The 21,236-nt window shown below is 47.2% G+C and overlaps 1 protein-coding gene across 4 annotated transcripts in view; it reads right to left on the bottom strand.

Moving 5' to 3' along the window:
• Positions 1-21,236, bottom strand: part of SACM1L (SAC1 like phosphatidylinositide phosphatase) — a 411,244-nt gene that overhangs the window by 161,626 nt on the left and 228,382 nt on the right. For all 4 annotated transcript variants that reach the window (XR_015309871.1, XR_015309872.1, XM_086964916.1 and 1 more), the window contains exons 12-13: positions 8,285-8,383; positions 2,868-3,006 (exon numbers count right to left, since the gene is read on the bottom strand). Coding sequence is in view for 2 of the 4 variants with exons in the window: in XM_086964916.1 (XP_086821042.1) it covers positions 2,868-3,006; positions 8,285-8,383 (238 nt within the window). In the remaining 2 variants the exon portion in view is untranslated. The remainder of the gene's footprint in view (positions 1-2,867; positions 3,007-8,284; positions 8,384-21,236) is intronic.

Genomic DNA, 21,236 nt, shown 5'->3' with positions numbered 1-21,236 from the left:
TCTCTCTTTTTATCTTCCTGGAGATACTCCAACAGAGTAGAGATGTCAGACCACATCTGCCAGTCATATCTCCCCAGAATGGCCATGGCATTAGAGACTCTAATGGAGGCAGCGGCCAATGCCGAGAACCTCTTACCAATATTGTCAACTCGGCCCTCCTTGTCTGGTGGGGCAGTGCAGGGGGATGAAGGATTCTTGGCTCTTCTCTGCGCTGCTTGCATGATGACAGAGTCCGGTCTCGGGTGACCAATAAGGCATGCTGGCAAGTCGTCAGGAGCCATGTATTTTTTGTCCAGTTTTGGAATAACAGCTGGAATGGAGGTAGGTGTTTTCATTAACTTTAGCCCTTCTTGCCATAGAAAGTCAACTATAGGGATTGCCCTCACTGAACATTGAGGGCCTGGTTTAAAATCATATAGAAAACACTCAGTATGCTTAGTTGGCATTGGCAAATCAAAATGTTTGGAGGCACGCTCTACATCATGAAATCCCCCAATATCAACCGGAGGGAAATCCACAGCAGGAGAGTTAACAGATGGTGGCATAGGGGCTATGTAGTCATCCCATTCATCATGGGCGTCTATGTCTATTTGTATTTCCCCTTCCTCTGTCTGAGCATCCTGACTATCCTCGGTGATGACTAAAGGAGGAGGGAGGATCTTCTATGTGGATTTGAGAGTGCTTTGGCCTGGAAGAATAGTGGGTACCTCTTGGGAAGGTAAAGGTCTTGGAAGGGTATTTGCATCCGGAAAACACCTGAAATAGTCATCAATTGTGTGACAGAGATAAAACACCAGAGACACTGGAACGTTCTTTGATGGTTCCCTAAACTGAGGACGCTCCTCCTCCCAGTCATCGTAAGGATAACGTTCCTGGAAGGAATCTAGCCTCTGCAGGACGGACGGACATGTCCCTTTCTGCAAAAGAAAATTCCCCTGGCAGGTAAGAAGATGGATCATTGTCTTCAATGTAATCATCAGAATCTTGGCACTTGATCCTTAACTGTGATGGACTGTATGCAGGGCCAAACATACCTTCACCCTCGGACTCTTGGAAGTCCAAAAGGAGAACAGGAGGTAAAGGTGATATTTTGGAGAATTCCTGAATCTTCCTGGGCTGAAGGAGACTGATTTTCCCCTCCGCCGATGGTCCAGTTGACTGGCTCGACTGGTGCAACCTCTGATGCGATAGTCAGGGGTACCGCAACAGTACGTGGACTGCCTTCGTCTGCGGGGATGTCGTTGCAGACAGACCTGTGGTCGAAGGGGAAATCCTCATAGACTGTGAAGGTCTCGTAATTGTAGTCGTCGCAGACGAAGCCGTAGACTGTGTAGGAAGCCCAGGTTTTCTTGAGGAGAGTGGAATCTTCGTCGGCAGTCGAGAAGATTGGTCTCCGAGAGGAGTCCGAGAAGCAGACGCAGGAGCTGAAGAGGGCTTTGAAGCCTCTGTCTGAGGTTTCTTGTGGTGTTTAAGCTCAGATTTGTCCTAGGACTTAGATCTTTTAGAGTCCCCATGAAGTGAGGAGGGACTGCCCTTCTGTCTTTTCCTTGAGGAAGAATGGGCCTTTTCCTCAGGTTCAGACTCCGAATCTGAAGCAGCCTTACTTTTCTGTAGCCAGAGTAACTACTACCCTCCCTATCTTTGATGGTTTTATCTGAAAAATTGTGGCAATACTTTCATTCCCTGGGTTTGTGGTCAGGGTAGAGGCAATAGAAGCATGGTTTGTGGGGGGTCTTCAGAAAACAGCCTACACTTCCCACAGGTCTTACAGGGCATAAAGAAGCCCAGGAATCTCAAAAACAGGAAGGTCAAAAGTATAAAGTCCAAGAAATACCTTGAGTGTAGCCAAAGCTGAAACTGGAGGTCAAAAGTTGAGAAGAAATATTGTAACTGAGCTCAGGGAGACTCCCGATCACACGACGTGCAGTAAAAAATCGGAGGTAAGGTGGCTCTGTGGGGAAGGGAACTCTGGGGTCTCTGCAGTGATTGGCTGAAGTTTGGATGTTTTAAAATGAGGCTGAAAAGTTACTTACGTGAGTTTTCTGTTCTATGGAGGTCTATGGGGATGTTTTAGAACTGCTATTTCTTCTGTTACCGTGGGACTCCCACCATGATGACGCGGAAGATTGAAGCATGTGAAGCTATAAAAGATTCAATACTGGAGAACTCAACTTGAAGTTATTCGTGGTAGATGTAACCAAATTATGCAACACACTTCTGAAATGTGCTCAGGCCATGGAAACTCTGCCTTCATACTTAAAACTCACCCAGGCTTTACTGTTCTGAAGATGTTTATTGTTATTAGAACAGCTGGCTTGTGAATATTCTGTTTTGTTCTTGGTGCTTTAAATAAAATGTGGATGATCTTATTTTAGGAATTTCGAGATATACCTCAGTTATGTACTCAATGTTCACATGTTCAAAAGTTACTGATTGCAACCTATGCAGAACTTCAACAAATATAGGTCCATAGACTAACTGTAAAAGTGTAATGCAAACCTCAACCTTGTTGAAAATGGGAGCCGCTCTCATACAACTTACTGATTTGGTCTACTGTAATGCTTTTATCCTGCACTTTCCTTCTCAGCAATATCTTCAAGCTCTGGTACTTTACACTGAGGTTGAACTTGATGGTATTCAAGATACACATTGCAAAAAATGAAATCTAAATTAGTTACTTAAAAATATATATCTTCCACAAGTTCCATTTTCTATCCTATAAGTCAAGCTCATGTAATATATATTTTAGCATAATCAAACCATGGCAATGGTTTCTTGAGATTACCCTTTGGAAAACGTCCTGAAAGTGAAATTGTGGGTGCCCATATCCCACAACTGTGTTTCAGAAGTTGTGAAAAACCTCTTACCTGCAGCTGGGATTGGAGGGAGCGACGAGCCAAAAGAGACTGAATTACATTCGTCCTGTCCAAGCAGTCCATGCAGTTGCTGCGAAATATTCCTTCTTGCTGTGTCACAACTTTCCCATCAGCGTCCACTAGGAAATAACTAACAATACACAGCTTAATAATTGTATAAACAGATACAATTCATACACATCCAAACATGGAAACGGGACAGATAAATGAGAAACTGCTCATGAAGAAAAGCTTACACTTCGTTTCATCAATAGCCTCGATTACCATGTGTAATGTGGATCATAAATGTGCATAAAGCTTAACTATGAAACAATATACAACAACCAAACCAGATGATTCCTCTGATAAACAATGAACATAAAACATTTTAAAATACATAATGTATTTATCTGTCCATAAAAATACAGGAAGAAATATAATTTGATTCAAAATAACATTGTTTAGTGGTGACTGAGGAGGCTTGTCGGTATTCTCCAACCTCCGTCAGAAACATCTTGTAACAGAATACTGGGGGCAGACAAACTTCTCGTCCACACTTGAACTGGAATTATGCCTTTAGAGATGGTTGGGTGAACACTAGATCTTCGACCTGGAAACTACAGCTGTTTCCTACACATGTTCAACCACATGGCAGGCTGATATTGAACATTAAGAAATCAGGCTCACAACCCGTGAATTTTATATCATGATCTAGTTCAGTGTGCCTTAGCAATGACGCCACACCGACCAGCAGGGGGACCAAGACTATTCTTCACTCCAACTGTCTTCTAAATGGAAAGTGAACACCCTTTAGCTTCACCACAGATAGGTAGCAGACTGGATACCAAAAGTCACTGCAGGCAAAAGGCAAGGAGGTGCAGAAACTTGGACTTGTGGAGGTCTGGGACCCTTTGAAGTTACATGCCTGGCTCCTATCCCAGTAGGTGAACACCAATGAAGACTTAGAAAAATTGCCAATACTGTCCATTCCATTAATAAGCCCTGATCAGACATTTTTGTTTTGTTTTGAAGGACTGAGATGTGCAGCAAGGGAAAAGAGGTAATCACTGCAGCCTCTTGGTGGCATGAGCTGTTGACAGACATCCAGATACCCATAAAAAAGCTAGTTTTTCTATAACAAACAGAACCTACAGACAGACACTTCTGGGTACCACATGTGTACTGATTGTTCATAACCAAGCAAATCTGTCCCATTCTTCTGAAGTTGTAGATAAATTAACTGCCTGCAAAAACACCACAAGTATCATCACAAAAGTCTCCACTGACCATTCTCAAGGTGTTGTAATGAGGCTCAGCCCACTACGAAATTGAAGATTCAAGAGCACCATATGTTTCAGAGTTAGTTTTATGGTCCATCACGTAAACTTTGTGGGCTTAGGATGGAGTGGGCCATTCTCTGTGAACCGGTTACTTGAAAGACAGACATCGACAATGTATTTCATTTCTGAAAAAACACTAAAAACCTATAGTGATTCTTCTTTAGACCCAAGCCTCCCCCATTTTTTTTAACCCCACCCTACCTACCCCTCCATTTAATCCTATTCTCTTTAAATGTAACCAATACAGTCCCTTTTGACTTACCTTTCCCCCTCACTGTTCTCTTTTTATTGACCTTTACTCACAAAAAACATTTAATCTGTATTCAGATCGCTTCAAAGTCGCGCCACGATTCTGTAATTAGATTACATCTGAACACAGAGTTAAACATTTTTTGAGACCAGAGTGCACATTCACGACCACATGATTGGTCATCGGTCCTAACACCAGAAGGGCAAGTCTGAGAATCCTTCTGCCACACTGCAGTTTGAGTAGCATGGATTGCTGTATAAGTGGGAGGCTTTTTAGCCACCACACATTTCTTGTTGGATTATAGTACCAATTAATACTGTCATCATTCATCTATTTAACAAATGTCCTGAAGATGGTCTAGCGGACTTAGACAACCTTAGACCGAAAGGTCGACAGTCGCACCTATTCTTTGCATCATTGTATTGAAGGCAACGTTCTTTGTTTAGTCTGGTCACATTGTCTTACCATTATCTTAACCACATCGCTGCTGCACATTTTCCCCTCCGGTGCTGAAGAATTCAGATTTACATCATTTTATGACGAGCTCAGCTCGTCATCAGCACAGCTCCACTGTGCCTCATGACGAGCTGAGCTCGTCATGAGCATGGAAAGGGTTAAAAAGGTGTCTTACCATTATCTTAAAAAGGTGTTCACAATTGTAACAATGAAGTATATGTAACATCTAATGACTAACTTCTGGTTGAATTGTGTGTTTTAGTTTTTAGCTTTTTGTAACCTTTACAATTTTTTGGTTCATATAAATCTATTCGCTGAATACATATACCCGTGTTATAAATCTTTCTTTGATGATTTGTTCATATGTAATATAATTGGAACTGTGTCCGAAGGAATTGAATTGCAAACTACTTGGTTTGCCAACATTGAATGCAGTAATTAATGTAAACATATGGTTCAATAAATCCCTTGTAGATTGGGGTTCCCACTTTTCTCAATATTTTGCTACAAAGGATAAAGTATCCACACATATGCTGCACTAGTTGAAAGCAGAGATTTGCATACTGCAAGAAATCCATCTGCTTTATGATAACTAGGAATGCTGCCAGTCCAGAGCCAAGCAATACATCTGATCATGACAAAAGAGGGGGGGGGGCAGCTATTCTGATGAGACAAAATACAAGGTGGTAAGTCCTGAAAAATGATGGGGTTAGGTTATCGCACTGAACTCTTATAATTTCTATGTTCCACTGGTAAGATTTCTTTTGTTACTTAAAGTAACTGTTGGGGCAAGGGAAAGCACTGTTATTTGTATGTGCCTATGGTCTCACAGCTCTCTCAGACCATAACCTCAAAGCACAAGTCCAACTAAACCTATGATTTCTGGACCTTATAAACCATGGAGGTTAAGAGACGTCTTTATAAGGGCCTAGACTATTAGACAGCCAAAATCCTGTATCTGGCAATACCGGACTGATAGCGATCAGGGAGTGACTAGCGACAGAACACTGTAGGAAGCCCTAAAGACGGTGGTCTGAGACCATCTAATGTCAACAGGAGCAGATGAAAAAATATAAGTCTATACTAAAGAAGAAGGCAGAAATCATGGGGAAGCTAAGGGAGCTTGAAAGCATTCACAAAAGGAGAGGTTTTAATACGATTTGGTGCAAAATCCTAGGGGCTTGGGTGCCTCTCAAAGTTCTTGAATTAGATCAAGCAGAATAAGGCAGTGAAACTACTGGCCTGTAAAAAGTAGGAGTCGCCAGGGGTCTCACCTGCGGAACCTGGCTTGCCCCTGGCACCGTCTTTGCAACTCCTGGTATCAGAGGTGGCAAAATCAGTGCCAGGAACACAGTATGGACATAGGTTGGGACTCCACTATCTTTGTTTTCTCACTTTATTTTACTACGCTAATAGTGAATAATGTTTCATTAATCACTATTAGCGTAATAAAAAATAGAGTATGATTAGCTGGAATATGGCCTTCCCTGGCGGCTAAGGTAAGTAAAAAAAGCGATTTTAAATGTATGTTGAGTGCGTGCTCGTGGGTGAGTGTGTGATTGTGGGTGTGCGTGTTTACTTGAGAGAGAGAGTGTGTCTACGTGTGAATGTGTGTATGTGTAAGCTTGTGTGTGAGTGAAATTGAGGGTCGAAGTGCACATGATGTCACCTCCGCTACCGCTGGCATTTTGATTAACTGACATTTATGTGAGGACATGTACTATGTAGACAACACTCCCTGTAAACACGTGGAAAAATATCCGCTGAACCAGAACAAGGCAAGAATAAGCTTGGAACCGAGAAAACAACTAAACTAACCAGTGGAACAGAGGAAGTCATTGCTGTTTAAAGAGAAACTAAAGCTAGGTAAATCCAGCACTTGTTGTCAAGCCCCTATTTTATAAGATGTTTTGTAATGTCTTAGCCACAGTCTTAGTTCATCTCTCAATACCTTTCTCAGCACTGGATGATTGCTTCTTCTATGACTGAAGTCTGTTGACCGTGATCTACAAACCCGGCAAAGACTAATCTCAATGCAGCTAGTGCAGATCATTTCTCTCTTAAAAGTTAATGTAAAGAGCTTCAGTAGCTACCAGACTAAGGGCCCATCTTACCAGGCCTACCTTCATTATAATCTGTGGGCACAGCACTAAAAACTGCCCCAAATATTTGAGAATATCCACAATACAAAGAAAACACTGTACTGATCCTGCCAGACACTGAAAGAAAATGCAAGCGAACTGGCACTTTAGCAGTCGCCTTTAGAGCCCTTTGGGTTGGGGTCAAATTCCAAATTGGTCTTATAGGCTGGTATTACAACCTGATAGCGGTATTCAAAATAAATAATAGATTCTACTCATTGGTAAAAATCAAAGAATCCAAGCAGAGATGCCCTAGTCACCTCCTCTGTTGGCCTTAACCACTGAACCACTGTCGAACAGGGTGAGGGCGATAGAGATACTAAAAGTGTTTTAATAGGGGAGGGCAAATTAAAATTAACCATGCATGCAGACTATAGACTGGTTACTCTGTCTGATCCCCTTAGGGTTACTTCCTCCGGTCATGCTGAAGCTATCAAATTATTGAAAGGTCGCTGGGTTTAAAATAAATTTGAACGCTTGGTGCATCTCTCCAGTTTACAGAGCCACTTTGGGACCTTAGCATCACCAGGGATTGGCGTAGGCCTCAGCTCACAAGCTACATCAGCAGGATAGCTGGCGTGGTAAAAATCAGGAAACCAGTTCACATGCAGTTAGTTTACTCACACCAGGGGTAGATATACCTGTTTACCAGGCAGGGGGGCATTCCCATTCCAACACACCCAAAGAACATATCACAGTTGATTGTTCTTTAACATGAGAAACTAAGAAAAAGTCTAGAGTGAAGCCATAAAGAATTATCCTGCCAAGCATTTCTTACAGCCAAAAAGCATTACCACAGCTTTGCACATAAAGTAGTAGATATCTACAAAAGGTACTTAGAAAACTAGCAACTTAAGATAAATATCTGTTAAGCAGTAGAAATTTGTCATGGTATGTTTGACAATAGTAACGAACATATGAGGGTATATTCAATTTTTTGTATTTGCACCTCCACTACACACATGCCGACTTATTTTTTAAGAAGGAATACAATGTATAACTTTATGTGATGTAATATTTACTAACTACTGTAATTTATTATTAGACTCGCTACTGTTTTGGCAGAATCTATTGTCCTTTGTCTCACCCATTTACTCTATATAGTTTTCTTTTTTTTTTTATTACATTTTTTTTTAGGAAAGATTAATTTTACCAGTGGACTTAGTTTCTTGTTCTTAATGTTCCTCCTAAATGTTAATATTTGTGAAATAAAACAGACTTGGTAGAAACCATTGCACTTACCTAAACTCATCCTGTAAGTCTGCTACTTGGTCTACCAGGATTTGAAGTCTGTCCCATCGCATTCTACTGCATTCTTTGTGGAAATCAAAGGCAATGTATCTAAAGGATGAACAAATGTAACATTATAGAAATATTTCTTTATATGCCTATACTGAAAGAACAGAGAGAGTAAATTCATCACGTCTCTGTGTAGTCCAAAAATTGGCAGGACAAGGAAACGTTCCAATTGTGTTTAAATTTGCTCTCATGTTTCTCTTACCCATAAATGCACAAAATGTGCATGGATCTGCTCAGTGAAAGCCCTAGAATGTGGTACACTTGTTCAGATTTCTATTTTTGCACTAAATGACTGATCTGTCAGTGTCCGTAAACAGTGCTCAAGTTTCACAGCAGTTGTATTATTTCTATTACCCCTTTTACAAAGGAGAGGATAATAACGCAACTTCTCTTTATGTAGTGCTTCCACTCCTTAGTGATATAATAATGTGGAAATTAAAAAAAATTGCAGTATAGCGATCACAAAATAAAGCACAAAAGTATTGAAAACGACAGTCATGGTGAGGGATAACCAGATTTAATTGGCTAACTGGTGAAATAATCAAATCATTATTAAAGGACCTGCAGAGCTTATCAATGCTGCTATGTAAAACAATCCATGAAGGGGCATTTATTTCTCACACTACATCCATCGCACTACTACGCATTATGCCCCTTAATGCACAAGTTACTACTTGTGTAACGATATATCTGTAAGAGACATTAGTTAGTGATAGATTCCTTACCTTAGAATATCCCCAGGCGTCAGACTGGATCCGGAAATTTTTGCGTAGCAATACCCCTGCGCGCTGGTAGGCGTCGTCTGCGGCTCCGCGTCCGTCGTCGGCGTCGTGAGCGCCGGGATGACGTCATCGGAGTATATAGACGGCGCCCATGCGCGCTGACGTCAGTTCTGGTAACACAGCTTTTCCGCGCCAGATACGCAGAGCCATGATAGAACTAACACTGGTGCCATTGAAACTAGGGCCCTGAAAGGGGATGACCTTAACCCTAAATATCGGTTCGCAGAACGGGGAGGAAGGGAGGGCGGTAAGGAATCTATCACTAACTAATGTCTCTTACAGATATATCGTTACACAAGTAGTAACTTGTGCATCTGAAAGAGACACGTTAGTGATAGATTCCTTACCTTAGAATAGATACCCCAGCAATACCAACCCCGGTGGTGGGTCTGCGAACCAATATCACACCAGAAAGTCCTGGAGGACGGAACGGCCAAAGAAGCCATCCCTCCGGACTTGACTGTCCAGGCAGTAGTGTCTTGCGAACGTGTGCAGCGAGGCCCACGTGGCTGCCTGACAGATGTCCTGCAGGGGGACACCGCGGCCCAGGGCAGTTGTCGTTGCCGTGGCCCGAGTGGAGTGAGCCCGCAATCCAGCCGGGGGCTCCTTCCTCGCCATGGAGTAGCATGCTTGGATGCACAAGATGATCCACCTGGAGATGGTCCTCTTGTGTACAGCCTTTCCCTTCTTCGCGCCCACGTAACCAACGAAGAGTTGGTCATCCACCCGGAATTGGCGAGTGCGGTCCAGGTAGTAGGAGAGCGCACGTTTTGGATCCAGACGGTGGAGCCTCTCTTCCTCTTTCGAGGGATGCGGAGGCGGAAAGAAGGTGGGCAAGGTGATGGACTGCCCGATGTGGAAGGCCGTGACAACCTTGGGCAGAAAGGAAGGTCGTGTACGCAACACCACCTTATCAGGATGAACAGACAGGAAAGGCGGAGAAGAAGAAAGAGCCTGGAGCTCACTCACCCTCCTGGCAGAGGTGATGGCAACCAGGAAGGCCGTCTTCAGCGTAAGGAGACGAAGAGGACAGTTATGAAGTGGCTCAAAGGGAGCACACATCAGATAGGTGAGAACAAGGTTCAAGTCCCACTGGGGCATCACGAAGGGAACAGGAGGGAACATGTGTGTGATGCCCTTCAGAAATCTACTCACTATAGGGGACTTGAACAAAGAAGGCTGATCAGGTAGCCTCAAGAAGGCTGAAAGAGCAGAGAGGTACCCTTTAAGAGTGCCCAGAGCAGAGCCCTGCTGGGCAAGGGAAAGAAGAAAGAGCAGCACTTCCGAAAGGGGTGCAGAGAGGGGATCCACAGCCTTTGCTGCGCACCATGCCACAAATCTATTCCACCGGCAGGCGTATACCGACTTAGTGGAGGGACGCCTGGCTGCCAGAATGATGTCACAGACTTCGGGAGGCAAGTCAAATGGCCTCAACTGCCGCCGCTCAATCTCCAAGCTTGTAGGTGGAGACTGGACAGGTTCGGGTGCAGGACCGTCCCCTGCTGCTGCGACAGAAGGTCCTCCCGAAGAGGCAGACGAATCGGGGGATCGACTGACATGCTGAGTAGCTCGGGATACCAGTATCTTCGAGCCCAGTCCGGAGCCACAAGGATAACTTGGGCCCGGTCGCGCTTGATCTTCTTCAGCACTCTGGGCAGAAGTGGTATAGGCGGAAAGGCGTACAACAGGCCGCAGCTCCACTCGCGACGAAAAGCGTCTCCGAGCGAGTGCCGCCTTGGAAACTCCAACGCGCAGAACTGCTGACATTGCGCGTTCCCTTCTGTGGCGAATAGATCTAACCAAGGCTCTCCCCACTGTCGAAAGAGACCTTGCGCCACGTCCGAGTTCAGACGCCATTCGTGATCCATCATGCACCGGCGGCCGAGTTCGTCCGCCCTGGCATTCAGAGAACCTGCCAGGTGTTGAACCACCAGAGTCACGCCCTGATGTTCCAGCCACTGCCAGAGGCGCAGAGCCTCCTGGCAAAGGGTCCACGACCCCACACCGCCCTGTTTGTTGCAGTACCACATGGCGGTGGTGTTGTCGGTGAACACTTGCACCACGCTCCCCCTGACAGAGGGGAGGAATGCCTTCAGTGCAAGACGAATCGCCCGCAGCTCCAGAAGGTTGATGTGGAGCCGGGACTCCGCCGGAGACCAGAGGCCTCTGATCTCCGCCTCTCCCATGTGGCCTCCCCAGCCCTGGAGGGACGCGTCCGTCACAACTACGTGCTCCGGCTGGGGTAGAGAGAGGGGTCTGCCACTGACCCAGTCGCGGTCCGTGAGCCACCACTGCAGTTGTTTCGCAGTGCCCTCCGAGATCAGGACATGATCGGACAGGTTGCCCTGATGCTGGGCCCACTGAAACTTCAGGTCCCACTGCAGAGCCCGCATCCGCCACCTGGCGTGACGCACCAGAAGGATGCAGGAGGCCATCAGTCCCAGAAGCCGCAGCGTCAACCTGACCGAGACCCGGGATAACGGCCCGAAGATAGGAATCAGAGCCTGAATATCCCGAACCCGCTGCTCGGGTGGGTAAACCCGAAACTGCGCCGAGTCGAGAACCGCTCCGATGAAAAGGAGCTTCTGAGAGGGACACAGGTGTGACTTCGGCACACTGATGGAGAACCCCAGCAAGTGCAGGAGGTCGGCCGTAGTCTGGAGGTGGCTGACGACTGTCTGGGGCGAGCCCGCCTTCAACAACCAGTCGTCGAGGTAGGGGAAGACTGACACCCCTTGCCTGCGCAGATGGGCTGCGACCACCGCCATCACCTTCGTGAACACCCGTGGGGCGCTGGTAAGGCCGAAGGGGAGCACGGTAAACTGAAAGTGCTCGTGGCCTACCGTGAACCGCAGGTAACGCCGGTGGGCCGGCAGGACGGGGATGTGGAAATAGGCGTCCTGCAAGTCCAACGCTACCATCCAGTCTCCTGGGTCCAGGGCAGCCAGGACCTGAGCCAAAGTGAGCATCTTGAACTTCTCCGTACGGAGGAAGCCGCTGACGTTCCGCAGATCCAAGATAGGGCGTAGGCCCCCTTTGCCCTTCTTGGGTACCAGAAAGTAGTGGGAGTAACAGCCACGTCCTACTTCTGGCCCAGGAACGCGCTCGATGGCCCTCTTGGCCAAGAGGGCCGAAACTTCCTCTTGCAGAAGTCGCAAGTGATCCCCCGACACACGGTGGCATTGAGGTGGCATGGATGGAGGGGAAGACTCGAAGGGGAGGGAGAAACCCCTTCGGACAATTTGCAGCACCCACCTGTCCGAAGTGACTGTATGCCAGTGGGAGAGGTGATGGCGAACCCTGCCTCCCACAGGCGTCACATGGGCCTGAAAACTCGGACTAGGAAGGTTTTGAGGCGGGGGCTGCTGAGGGAGGTGTGGACTGGCCTCGCCGCTGGCCCCGACCACCGCCACGGCGGTTCCCACGGCCGCCACCGCGTTGCTGAACATTCTGCGGCGCGTGGCTGACGGTCCGTGGTGGGGCGCCCCTTCCGTGGCCACGAAAGGAGCGAAAGGCACCCGATTGCTGGCGTGGGGCCGCAAGGCCCAAGGACTTGGCCGTGGCCCTGGAGTCCTTAAAACGTTCCAGCGCATGGTCTGCCTTGTCGCCGAAGAGGCGACGGCCATCAAACGGCATGTCCAGGAGAGTGGCCTGGACATCGGCCGAGAAATTGGCGGACCTCAACCAGGCGTGGCGTCGAACCGCCACCGTCGTTGCCATCGCCCTGCCCAGTGAGTCCGTGGTATCCAGCCCACACCGGATGGAAAAGCGTGCCGCATCTCGGCCGTCCGCAAGGGTTTGGCTGAGTTTAGCCCTGACCTCCTCAGAGCATTGTGGCAGCACCTCCGCAACCGTGTCCCACAGAGTGTGGGTGTAGCGGCCCAAGAGACAGTTGGTGTTCACTGACCGGAGCCCTAGGCTCACAGACGAGAAGACCTTCTTCCCGAACTGCTCAAATCTCTTGGATTCCCTGTCGGGCGGGGCCGACGGGAATGCGGACTGGGAGTTGGAGGCCTGGATGACCAGGCTCTCGGGGGTGGGGTGGGTGGACAAAAAGCAAGGGTCGCCCGGTGCCGGGCGGTAGCGTCTGGCCACGTTCCTATCCACAGGGGGACCTGTGGCGGGCTTGGACCAAGTGCCCAGCAGAACGTCACACAAGGCCTCATTGAACGGCAGAAGGGGCTCCGCGGAGCCGGACTGCTGTTTGAGTACCTCAGTGAGGAGATTAGTCCTCACGGCCGCGACGGGGAGCTCAAGGTTTAGGGCCTTAGCTGCCTTCGTCAACACTACACTGTAAGCAGAACCCGCCTCCGAAGCCACAGTCGGGGGCGACGTAAATCCAGTGTCTGGCGATGTGTCAATACCACTGGCCTCCCCAAGCTCATATGTCCAGTCCTGATGAGACTGGCAATCACGTGCCAGAGGGTCCTCGGACCCCTCCCACTGCTCCTCGTCACCCAGCTCCTGGAGACCAGGATGAACAGCCAGGGCCTCCTCGTGGAGATAGAATTCTCCGACGGCCGACGGAATCGGCGCCCAGCGGCGCCCCTCCGACGCCTGAGGCGGACCGTAGGAAGCATTGGGGTCGGCAACCACTACGGCTGCCGGGGACGACACCTGAAGGGACGTCGCCGGTGAGGTCGCAGGGTCGACCGGCGAGGTCCCGGATCCGGAGCCGGATCCAGCGAGGTCGCGCGGCGCCGGGACCGAAGTCGCCAGCGGCGCCGGGGCCGAAGCACCCGACGTCGTCGGGGCCGAAGCGCCCGACCCGGAAGGACCTCCAGACGGAGCCGATCGGCCCGAAGGCGCCACGGGAACCGACTGAGGAGGGAGGGCCCTCATGGCCATGAGGTACCTCTCGACCTCCTCCTGCGACGCGCCGTGCCCAGGGACCCGAAGGTGTGGGGCAGGCGGCGACGTTTGCGACTCCCGCGGAGCCGCGTGGGCGGTGTCGCCCGAATCCCCGGTCGCATCGAGCGAGCGACGGGGCGGGTCGGAGGACCGATGGTGTCGCTCCGACCTCTCATGCCTCTTACCTGAGGACTTGGAACCAGACGATCGGTGACCACTCCCGGAACGTCGATGACTCCGACCTCGCGACCTGTCCCTCGACCTCCCGTGGGACCGGGACCGGGACCTGGAGCGGCGCGGGGCCGACTGCCTCAGCTCGAGACGCTTGCGGGACCGCTCCCGCCTAGCCTTCGACGTCAGGGCCCGGCAGTCGTCACAGGTTCGATCGTCGTGGTCGAGGCCTAAGCACTTCAGGCACCGGCGATGGGGGTCCGTGACCGACATGAGTCGGCCGCACTTCGAGCAAGGCTTGAACCCGGGCATCCCTGGCACCGATAGTCGAGAATCGACTAAGTAGAGGATCAAAAAGATCAAAAAAGTTTTCAGTCAAAAAGTGACTGGGGGTAGAGCTTCTTCCGGATCTGCGCTAGCTGGCGCGGAAAAAAGAAGAACTGACGTCAGCGCGCATGGGCGCCGTCTATATACTCCGATGACGTCATCCCGGCGCTCACGACGCCGACGACGGACGCGGAGCCGCAGACGACGCCTACCAGCGCGCAGGGGTATTGCTACGCAAAAATTTCCGGATCCAGTCTGACGCCTGGGGATATTCTAAGGTAAGGAATCTATCACTAACGTGTCTCTTTCAGATACCACTGTACATCGGTGATCCTCACACATGATATGAAAACACTTCCCACATAAGATGACAAAAAAAAGAACACTCTCAACCACACACCCTGCATGGGCATCTGAGCAGGCAAGCACGTCAGCATCCCATACAGGGGTAGTAAGCAGTTTGTGAATGCTACAATACAACACAACTATACAATGCTGAGCTTTTCAGTATGACAAAAGCAGTCTCTGACACTCCTACACAGTTTCGTTTTCAAAAACCTTTTAGGATTAGGAAGAGAATGAGACATTTTTAAATCATGCTAATACCAAAAGATGCACTGGCATTGCTATGGATCAGCTAGGGAATGAGACTACTTGCAAACAGGTGCTTGTTTACCAAGGAAAACATTGCAAGAGATAGGATGTTACAAGCATTGCTGCTTTCACAGAAAAGAGCAGTCTCCACTCTCAGATGGCGAGTGTAAAACAATGGTTGGTGGCAGTGTGATGGATATCAATCTTGGGATCTTATTGGATGTTAATTAGAGAACATTCTACAGAACAGGGAGATCAGTGAGGAATTTGCAGTTAAAGTGTCCACCAGAAAGAGAATAACTTGTGCTTTTAATGGATTCTTCTAACCACAGACTCCCGATCTTTAGAATAGATATCAATGTAGTACCTCCAAAAGGGAGGGGGGGGGGGGGGTAAGGTCTGGAGAATGTACTGGATCAAAAGGTTGTGTAGGACCAGGGGAGTAAAGTGACTTATCAGAACTGGTTGGCAAGGCAGCAGGAAGGTCTGGAGAATGTACTGGATCAAAAGGTTGTGTAGGACCAGGGGAGTAAAGTGACTTATCAGAACTGGTTGGCAAGGCAGCGGTCTTCATAACGTATGCAGCAACACCCACATTGCTGCATGGCAGATTTCTAGAATAGAAGCTTCTTGTGCCAATGGCATTGTAGAGGCTTTGGCTCTGATGGAATGGGCTCTCAGATCCTTGGGCTTCTTTTTGGACAATTCAAAACAATACTTTATTACAGAGGACTATCCTATCCATCTTCTGCACCGCATTCTATTTCTTCGCTCCAGAAAACCCCCAAAAGAGATGATAATCCAGTTGAAGGGTCTTGGTACGATCTTCAAAATAAAAGAAAATGAAGGCCCTTATGAGGTCTAACTGATGCAGCATATCTGTCTCTTTCAGGAGTGAGGGAGGAGCAAAAACACCAGCAGTGTGATTGGTTGTCCAACGTGGAAGGGGGTCACAATCTTTGGAAAAAGGGCAGCCAGAGTCCTCCGCACCAATTTGTCCAGAATGAAGGTGGTATAAGGCGGTTGCACTGAGAGGGGAGCAGCTCACTTAGGCAATGGGCTGACGTAAAGACAAAGAGGAAGAAAATAAACGTCCTGCAAATCCATAGCCAACATCCAGTCTTCCATTGCAGGGCAGACTGAATCAGCCATCGACATTTTGAATTTGTACTTCTGCAGGAAGGCATTTTAGAGGCCAAATGTTAGGTCTGAGGTCCAGGACCTTTTTCGGAATGAGGAAGTAGTATTAATAACAGGCATTGCCTCTCCCAAAGACTGGTACCTGCTCAATTGCAAATTTTGATTAAAAGATGCCCCTCCTACACTACGATCGCCATATAATTATTTGAGGTTCATTCTGGCGACAGAGGAAAGTGGGATGGAAAGTGGGATGGGAGTAAATGGGTTGCAGAGACAGCACCTTTGAACACATTCAATGCCCTGAAAGGACTGGGCTGTCTTCTGCATCACTGGCTGGGAAGGCTGCTATTGTCTATAGGCCAAAACCCTAGAATAGCCCCTATATTAGGGGAACCAATGGAGGAATTGTTGTTTACATGCCCAATGAATGCCCTTTGGTCCTAAAGTCTTAACTGTCCAAACAGAGCTCTTCTTCTCTCCAGAGAGTCTAGAACCATCAAAAAGCATGTCCATCAGCAATCCCTGCACATGCACATACAATCCGGTCTGTGTTACCAAAACCTCTCAATGCAACCTGTGGCTTCTAGGCCAATATCGATGACATATTTCACCACATCCTATCCATCATGGATAGTCAGAGCCAGGGAGGCTCTAAATTCCTCCAGGACTACTGACAAGATATTGCTAAACATATCCCCATAAGTAATGCATGTAGCGGTCTAGGAGGCAAACTGCATTTCTGGATCGGAGTGCCAAGCTGGCAGAAGAAAAGATCTGTTTGTCAAAATAATCAATCCATTTAGATTCTCTCTCTGAAGCACTGGTTGGAAACAAGTTAGGATTACACCCACTGGTCGAAGATTGCACAATAAGATTTTCCGGATTCAGGTGCAAGTCTGTCTCATCTAGCTACTTGCCGACTAATCAAAAGGACAAGAACCTGGTTTCAAAAACATAGCCATCAAGTTGGGGATTTTATGTTATCAGCCCTCACTGGAGGATCTCCATCAGAACATGTAGCTTGATCTCAAAGGAGGACAACTGAAATTCTAATACCTCAACTGCCCTCCGAACCAACAATGCAAATGATGCCCTTTCCTCTAATGGTGGAGCATGTGGTGATTCTAGCTCTGTTTCAGGTGAGGTATCAAGCCCACTGGCATTTTGTAAGTCAAAGTATAAGGGATCAGTATAATGAGGTGGAATAAAGCACTCACCCTCCCTATCTTCATCAGTATCTTGGGATACTCCTTGTTCTGAAATAATATCAGTGTCGGAGCCAAAAGGAGCATGAGCCTCTGCTAATAGTTTTATATGGTAGAGGTACCAGTTTCGAGTCAGGCTGCATAACAACTGGTTGCACCTTGGTGATCTCGTAGCGCAACATAAGTCGAGCATGGACTGACATTGGTTTGTGGTCCAACAACAATGCGGTCAGTACTGGCACTGATGTGATCATAGCCAGTGTGGATCTTGGGGCCATTGTGGAATCTGTACCAGGGTTAATACACACCTGGAAAGGGGTCTCGGAGGACAGATGGCATTGGTAAAGGTCCCACTGGTGGCAATCCAAATAGAGGGCACCCCCTTTGGCTCCTTGGGGCTTAATGGTATACTAGAAGGATTCAGAATGACACTAAGGTTTGTAAAATGGCCTCCTTGAAGGCAAAGCTACTTCAGAATCAATGGCACCCAGGGAACTCTGGGCATATCAGCTCCACAGCTGGTGACCTCAAAGTAGCGCTGCTCAGAGCTTGACATCCTTGCAGCGTCTATTTAGACTCAAAGGGGCAGGATTTCTTGCACTGGGACTTAGACTTTAACTTACCCAAATATTCTATGTGGGAACTGGAGAGGTCACAAGAATGCCTTATGAATTGGCCTTGGATCGCGGCTTAAAATGGGAGCAGAACATGGAGGAAGACTGGGACTTCCTTTCATACCCAACAACAAACAGCTTCGCCTCCTGGTCTTGAATCCCCTTTGGATGCATTAGGGCCCATTGGTCATAAAACTAGGGAGTCGCGACAGGAGCCCAGGCACCAAAGCCACAACAAGTGACATCTGCTTGTACAGTCTCAGTGCAACCTAAAGCCTGCCACTTTTGGATGGCCATACTTCCTTAGTACACTGTTTTGGTAGAATTGAAAAACCTTTGGAGGACTTACAAAGTTGGGAAGGAGGTACGGATCCACGTCGAAACGTGTGATAACAATAGACTTCAGAGTAGGGGTGGTGCTTATATTCACTGTCACTTCCAAGGTGTGATTGAGCCAGAGTGGAGCCACCTACTAACGTGGGGAAGCACAGCTGAAACAAATCAACGGATCAAATCTGGCACCTTTGGTATATTCTAAAGGCGAGGAATCTATGGTTAGAAGTTGCCAGCAGAAGTTCTGTTCTGCGGCACAATGATCAGCTGAGTGGACCACATAGGCAATGAAAAGTGTTGCACTAAGTACAGACCCTTGAGGAACAATGTAGCCCAATGTGTGATATCTAGACTGAAAAGGTGGGAGGACTATAGAATGTTAGAAAGGATTTGATCAATTTGGGGGCATCTGCTCTACTACCCACGCCATGAAAGGAACCTGGGACGGTTGACAGTGCTGAATGCAGCTGAGAGGTCTAAAAGTATTAGTATCATGACTCTTCAAATACATTCCATAGCCATTAGCTGCTAATAAAACAGATTATATATTGTGCGTTGGAGAGAACCTGGACTGTACCTGCCAAATTAGTCTTTCAGGTGGAAGCTGGTTAAAAGTACAAGGCATAACGGACTGTGAAAATCACAGAACTCACAGGGAAATAAAAAATTGAAATTGCATTGGCAAGAAGCATTTGCAAGCACACATTTAGGAAGATTCATATCATAACATTCCACTGATAACATCGGTGTGAGGTATACAGCATGCAAATGATTCTATGTCAGGAGCAGAGGCTCAGATTATGCATTTCTCTTCCATTTACTTTGGCTCAGCAGCCAACACAACAGTTAGCAATAACCAAAAGCCTACATCTCCCATAAGTCTTTTCAACTTGATCAATGTCCACCAATAGCATTGCTCTCCCCTGTATAAAGTAATCATCAAGGAAAGGCACTTTCTCTTTCTTCGCTGCTCAACAGCCAGATAAGTGCCTTTCCTTTCTGGCTGACTGTATGTAAATTAGTGTTTAATATTCAACATTATACCTACACAGACTGATTTATAGTTTTTGTGGCATATAGAACTATTGCTGATACATCACTTGTGGCTCTCCAAGCAAGGTTGTTTGCTTGGGGAGGGGCTGTGCTCCCCTTCGTGCGCTATCTCTTCACAACTGTTCCACAACGCAGGAGGTACATCTGCCTTTGGCGGCCAGATGCCACACTCACAGTCCCCACAGGGATTGTCAGATGCTGCTAAAGGGAGCCTAATCCTGGTGATCACGATCAACCCTGCGCCCTCCCTTCCGCTGCATAAAGGAAGGTTTGGACTGCTAAAAACAAAACAAAAAACTAACAAGAGCACGGATGCCATCTGGTTCACTGAGCAATTAAACTCCAGATTAGCGGCTATGAGACCGCGGAGTTCCCCTTTAGTTTCAGGCGCCCGTTAGTGATAGAGAGTGTTAGCTACCTTCCATCAAGCATTGGTAAACTCAACAGCCCAAGTAGGCTCCTACATCAGCCAGTATAATAGAAAGGACTATCACAATGATGGCAGACTTTCAAAAGCACACTATAGAGATGGTGGAGGAGGAGCAAATGCTCCTTCCTATTAATGAAAAGCTCATAGAAGCATCCTTACAATGACTAGATTGATCATGTTGGCAGCAAAGGGCAGCATCCAACCCCATGGAAGGGAGGATAGGGGAGCCTTCACTGTCTGGGCTCTCGGGCACCCATTTGGGCTCAGGTGGTGTTAAAGCAACATCTAAGGCACGACCTTGTTCTCCACCTTCAGGTGCTTTTGAAAGGCTGCATAGAGTGTTCTTAAAAAAGCGAGTGAACGCCCATGGTAGTAGGGAGGACGAATATCCTCAGAATACCCTTAATGAATATATATATATGATGATTTCCTGGATTTAACCAGTGATAATTTCTTGTATGTCTATTCAGCAATGGCAACCATATATCAGCGGTAGTGCATTTTCACTGTTTATTATTCACCACAAGATCATGGTGGGCGTCACCAGGGGGTGGCGCCTAAATCACTGCATACACCTATAAAAAGAGCATAATTGATTGTAAACATGTTGCAGCGTGACCAAGGGCTTTCCGCCCGAAACGCGTCGCTGGTTCTGTTTTAAATCTGCAATAAAAATTACCATCTTGCTGAATTGTTGGTCCGTCCCTCTTCCTTGCTGGCGTGGAGGCAGTGTCTGCGAGCGCAGAGCAGGCTGGGGAGGAGCCTTTCTTCATATATATATATATATATATATATATATATAATTACCTCTGGGAGATCATCCAGATGCCAGGTACAATTCTTGTATTCAAGATTCTCGGGACGAACCAGGCCCCAGTACATCATAGAGGCTAGGATGGGCTCCAAACGTCCCAGAATGGATGATAACAACAACAACAACAATACGCCGGCGCTGACAGTACCCTCTAATATGTTCAACCCGACTACATATTTCACCCTTGTTCCACCAATTGAATCCCAGCGGCAATGGTGGCTCAGTATGTGAGCAGTTGCATCAGAATATCTTTTTAAGTTTCAAAGCTTTATTCGACATTTGTCATAAAAGCATTCACCTAGCCCTAATACAATAAATACTACAGATAAAATACTTTCTAAAATACATATTAAACATTAATAGTCGAATAAAATACATATTAAAATACAAAAAGATTTACACAATTCATATAAGGTATTATTCTAAAAAAATAGCAATTCATGTGACGGAATGGTGGAATAGTAATAGACATAATTCATTATGTTGTAATTGACATTAACGAGCGAGTACGGATTGTCCATGCCCAAGCAAGAAATTTTGCTACAGCAACCACAAACGGAGTGGAACAATCGGATTCCAGT

The sequence above is a fragment of the Lissotriton vulgaris genome, chromosome 4_1, assembly GCF_964263255.1.
Source record: "Lissotriton vulgaris chromosome 4_1, aLisVul1.2, whole genome shotgun sequence".
In the NCBI taxonomy this organism is placed as follows: domain Eukaryota; kingdom Metazoa; phylum Chordata; class Amphibia; order Caudata; family Salamandridae; genus Lissotriton; species Lissotriton vulgaris.
This window is presented reverse-complemented; position numbering and strand designations above follow the sequence as displayed.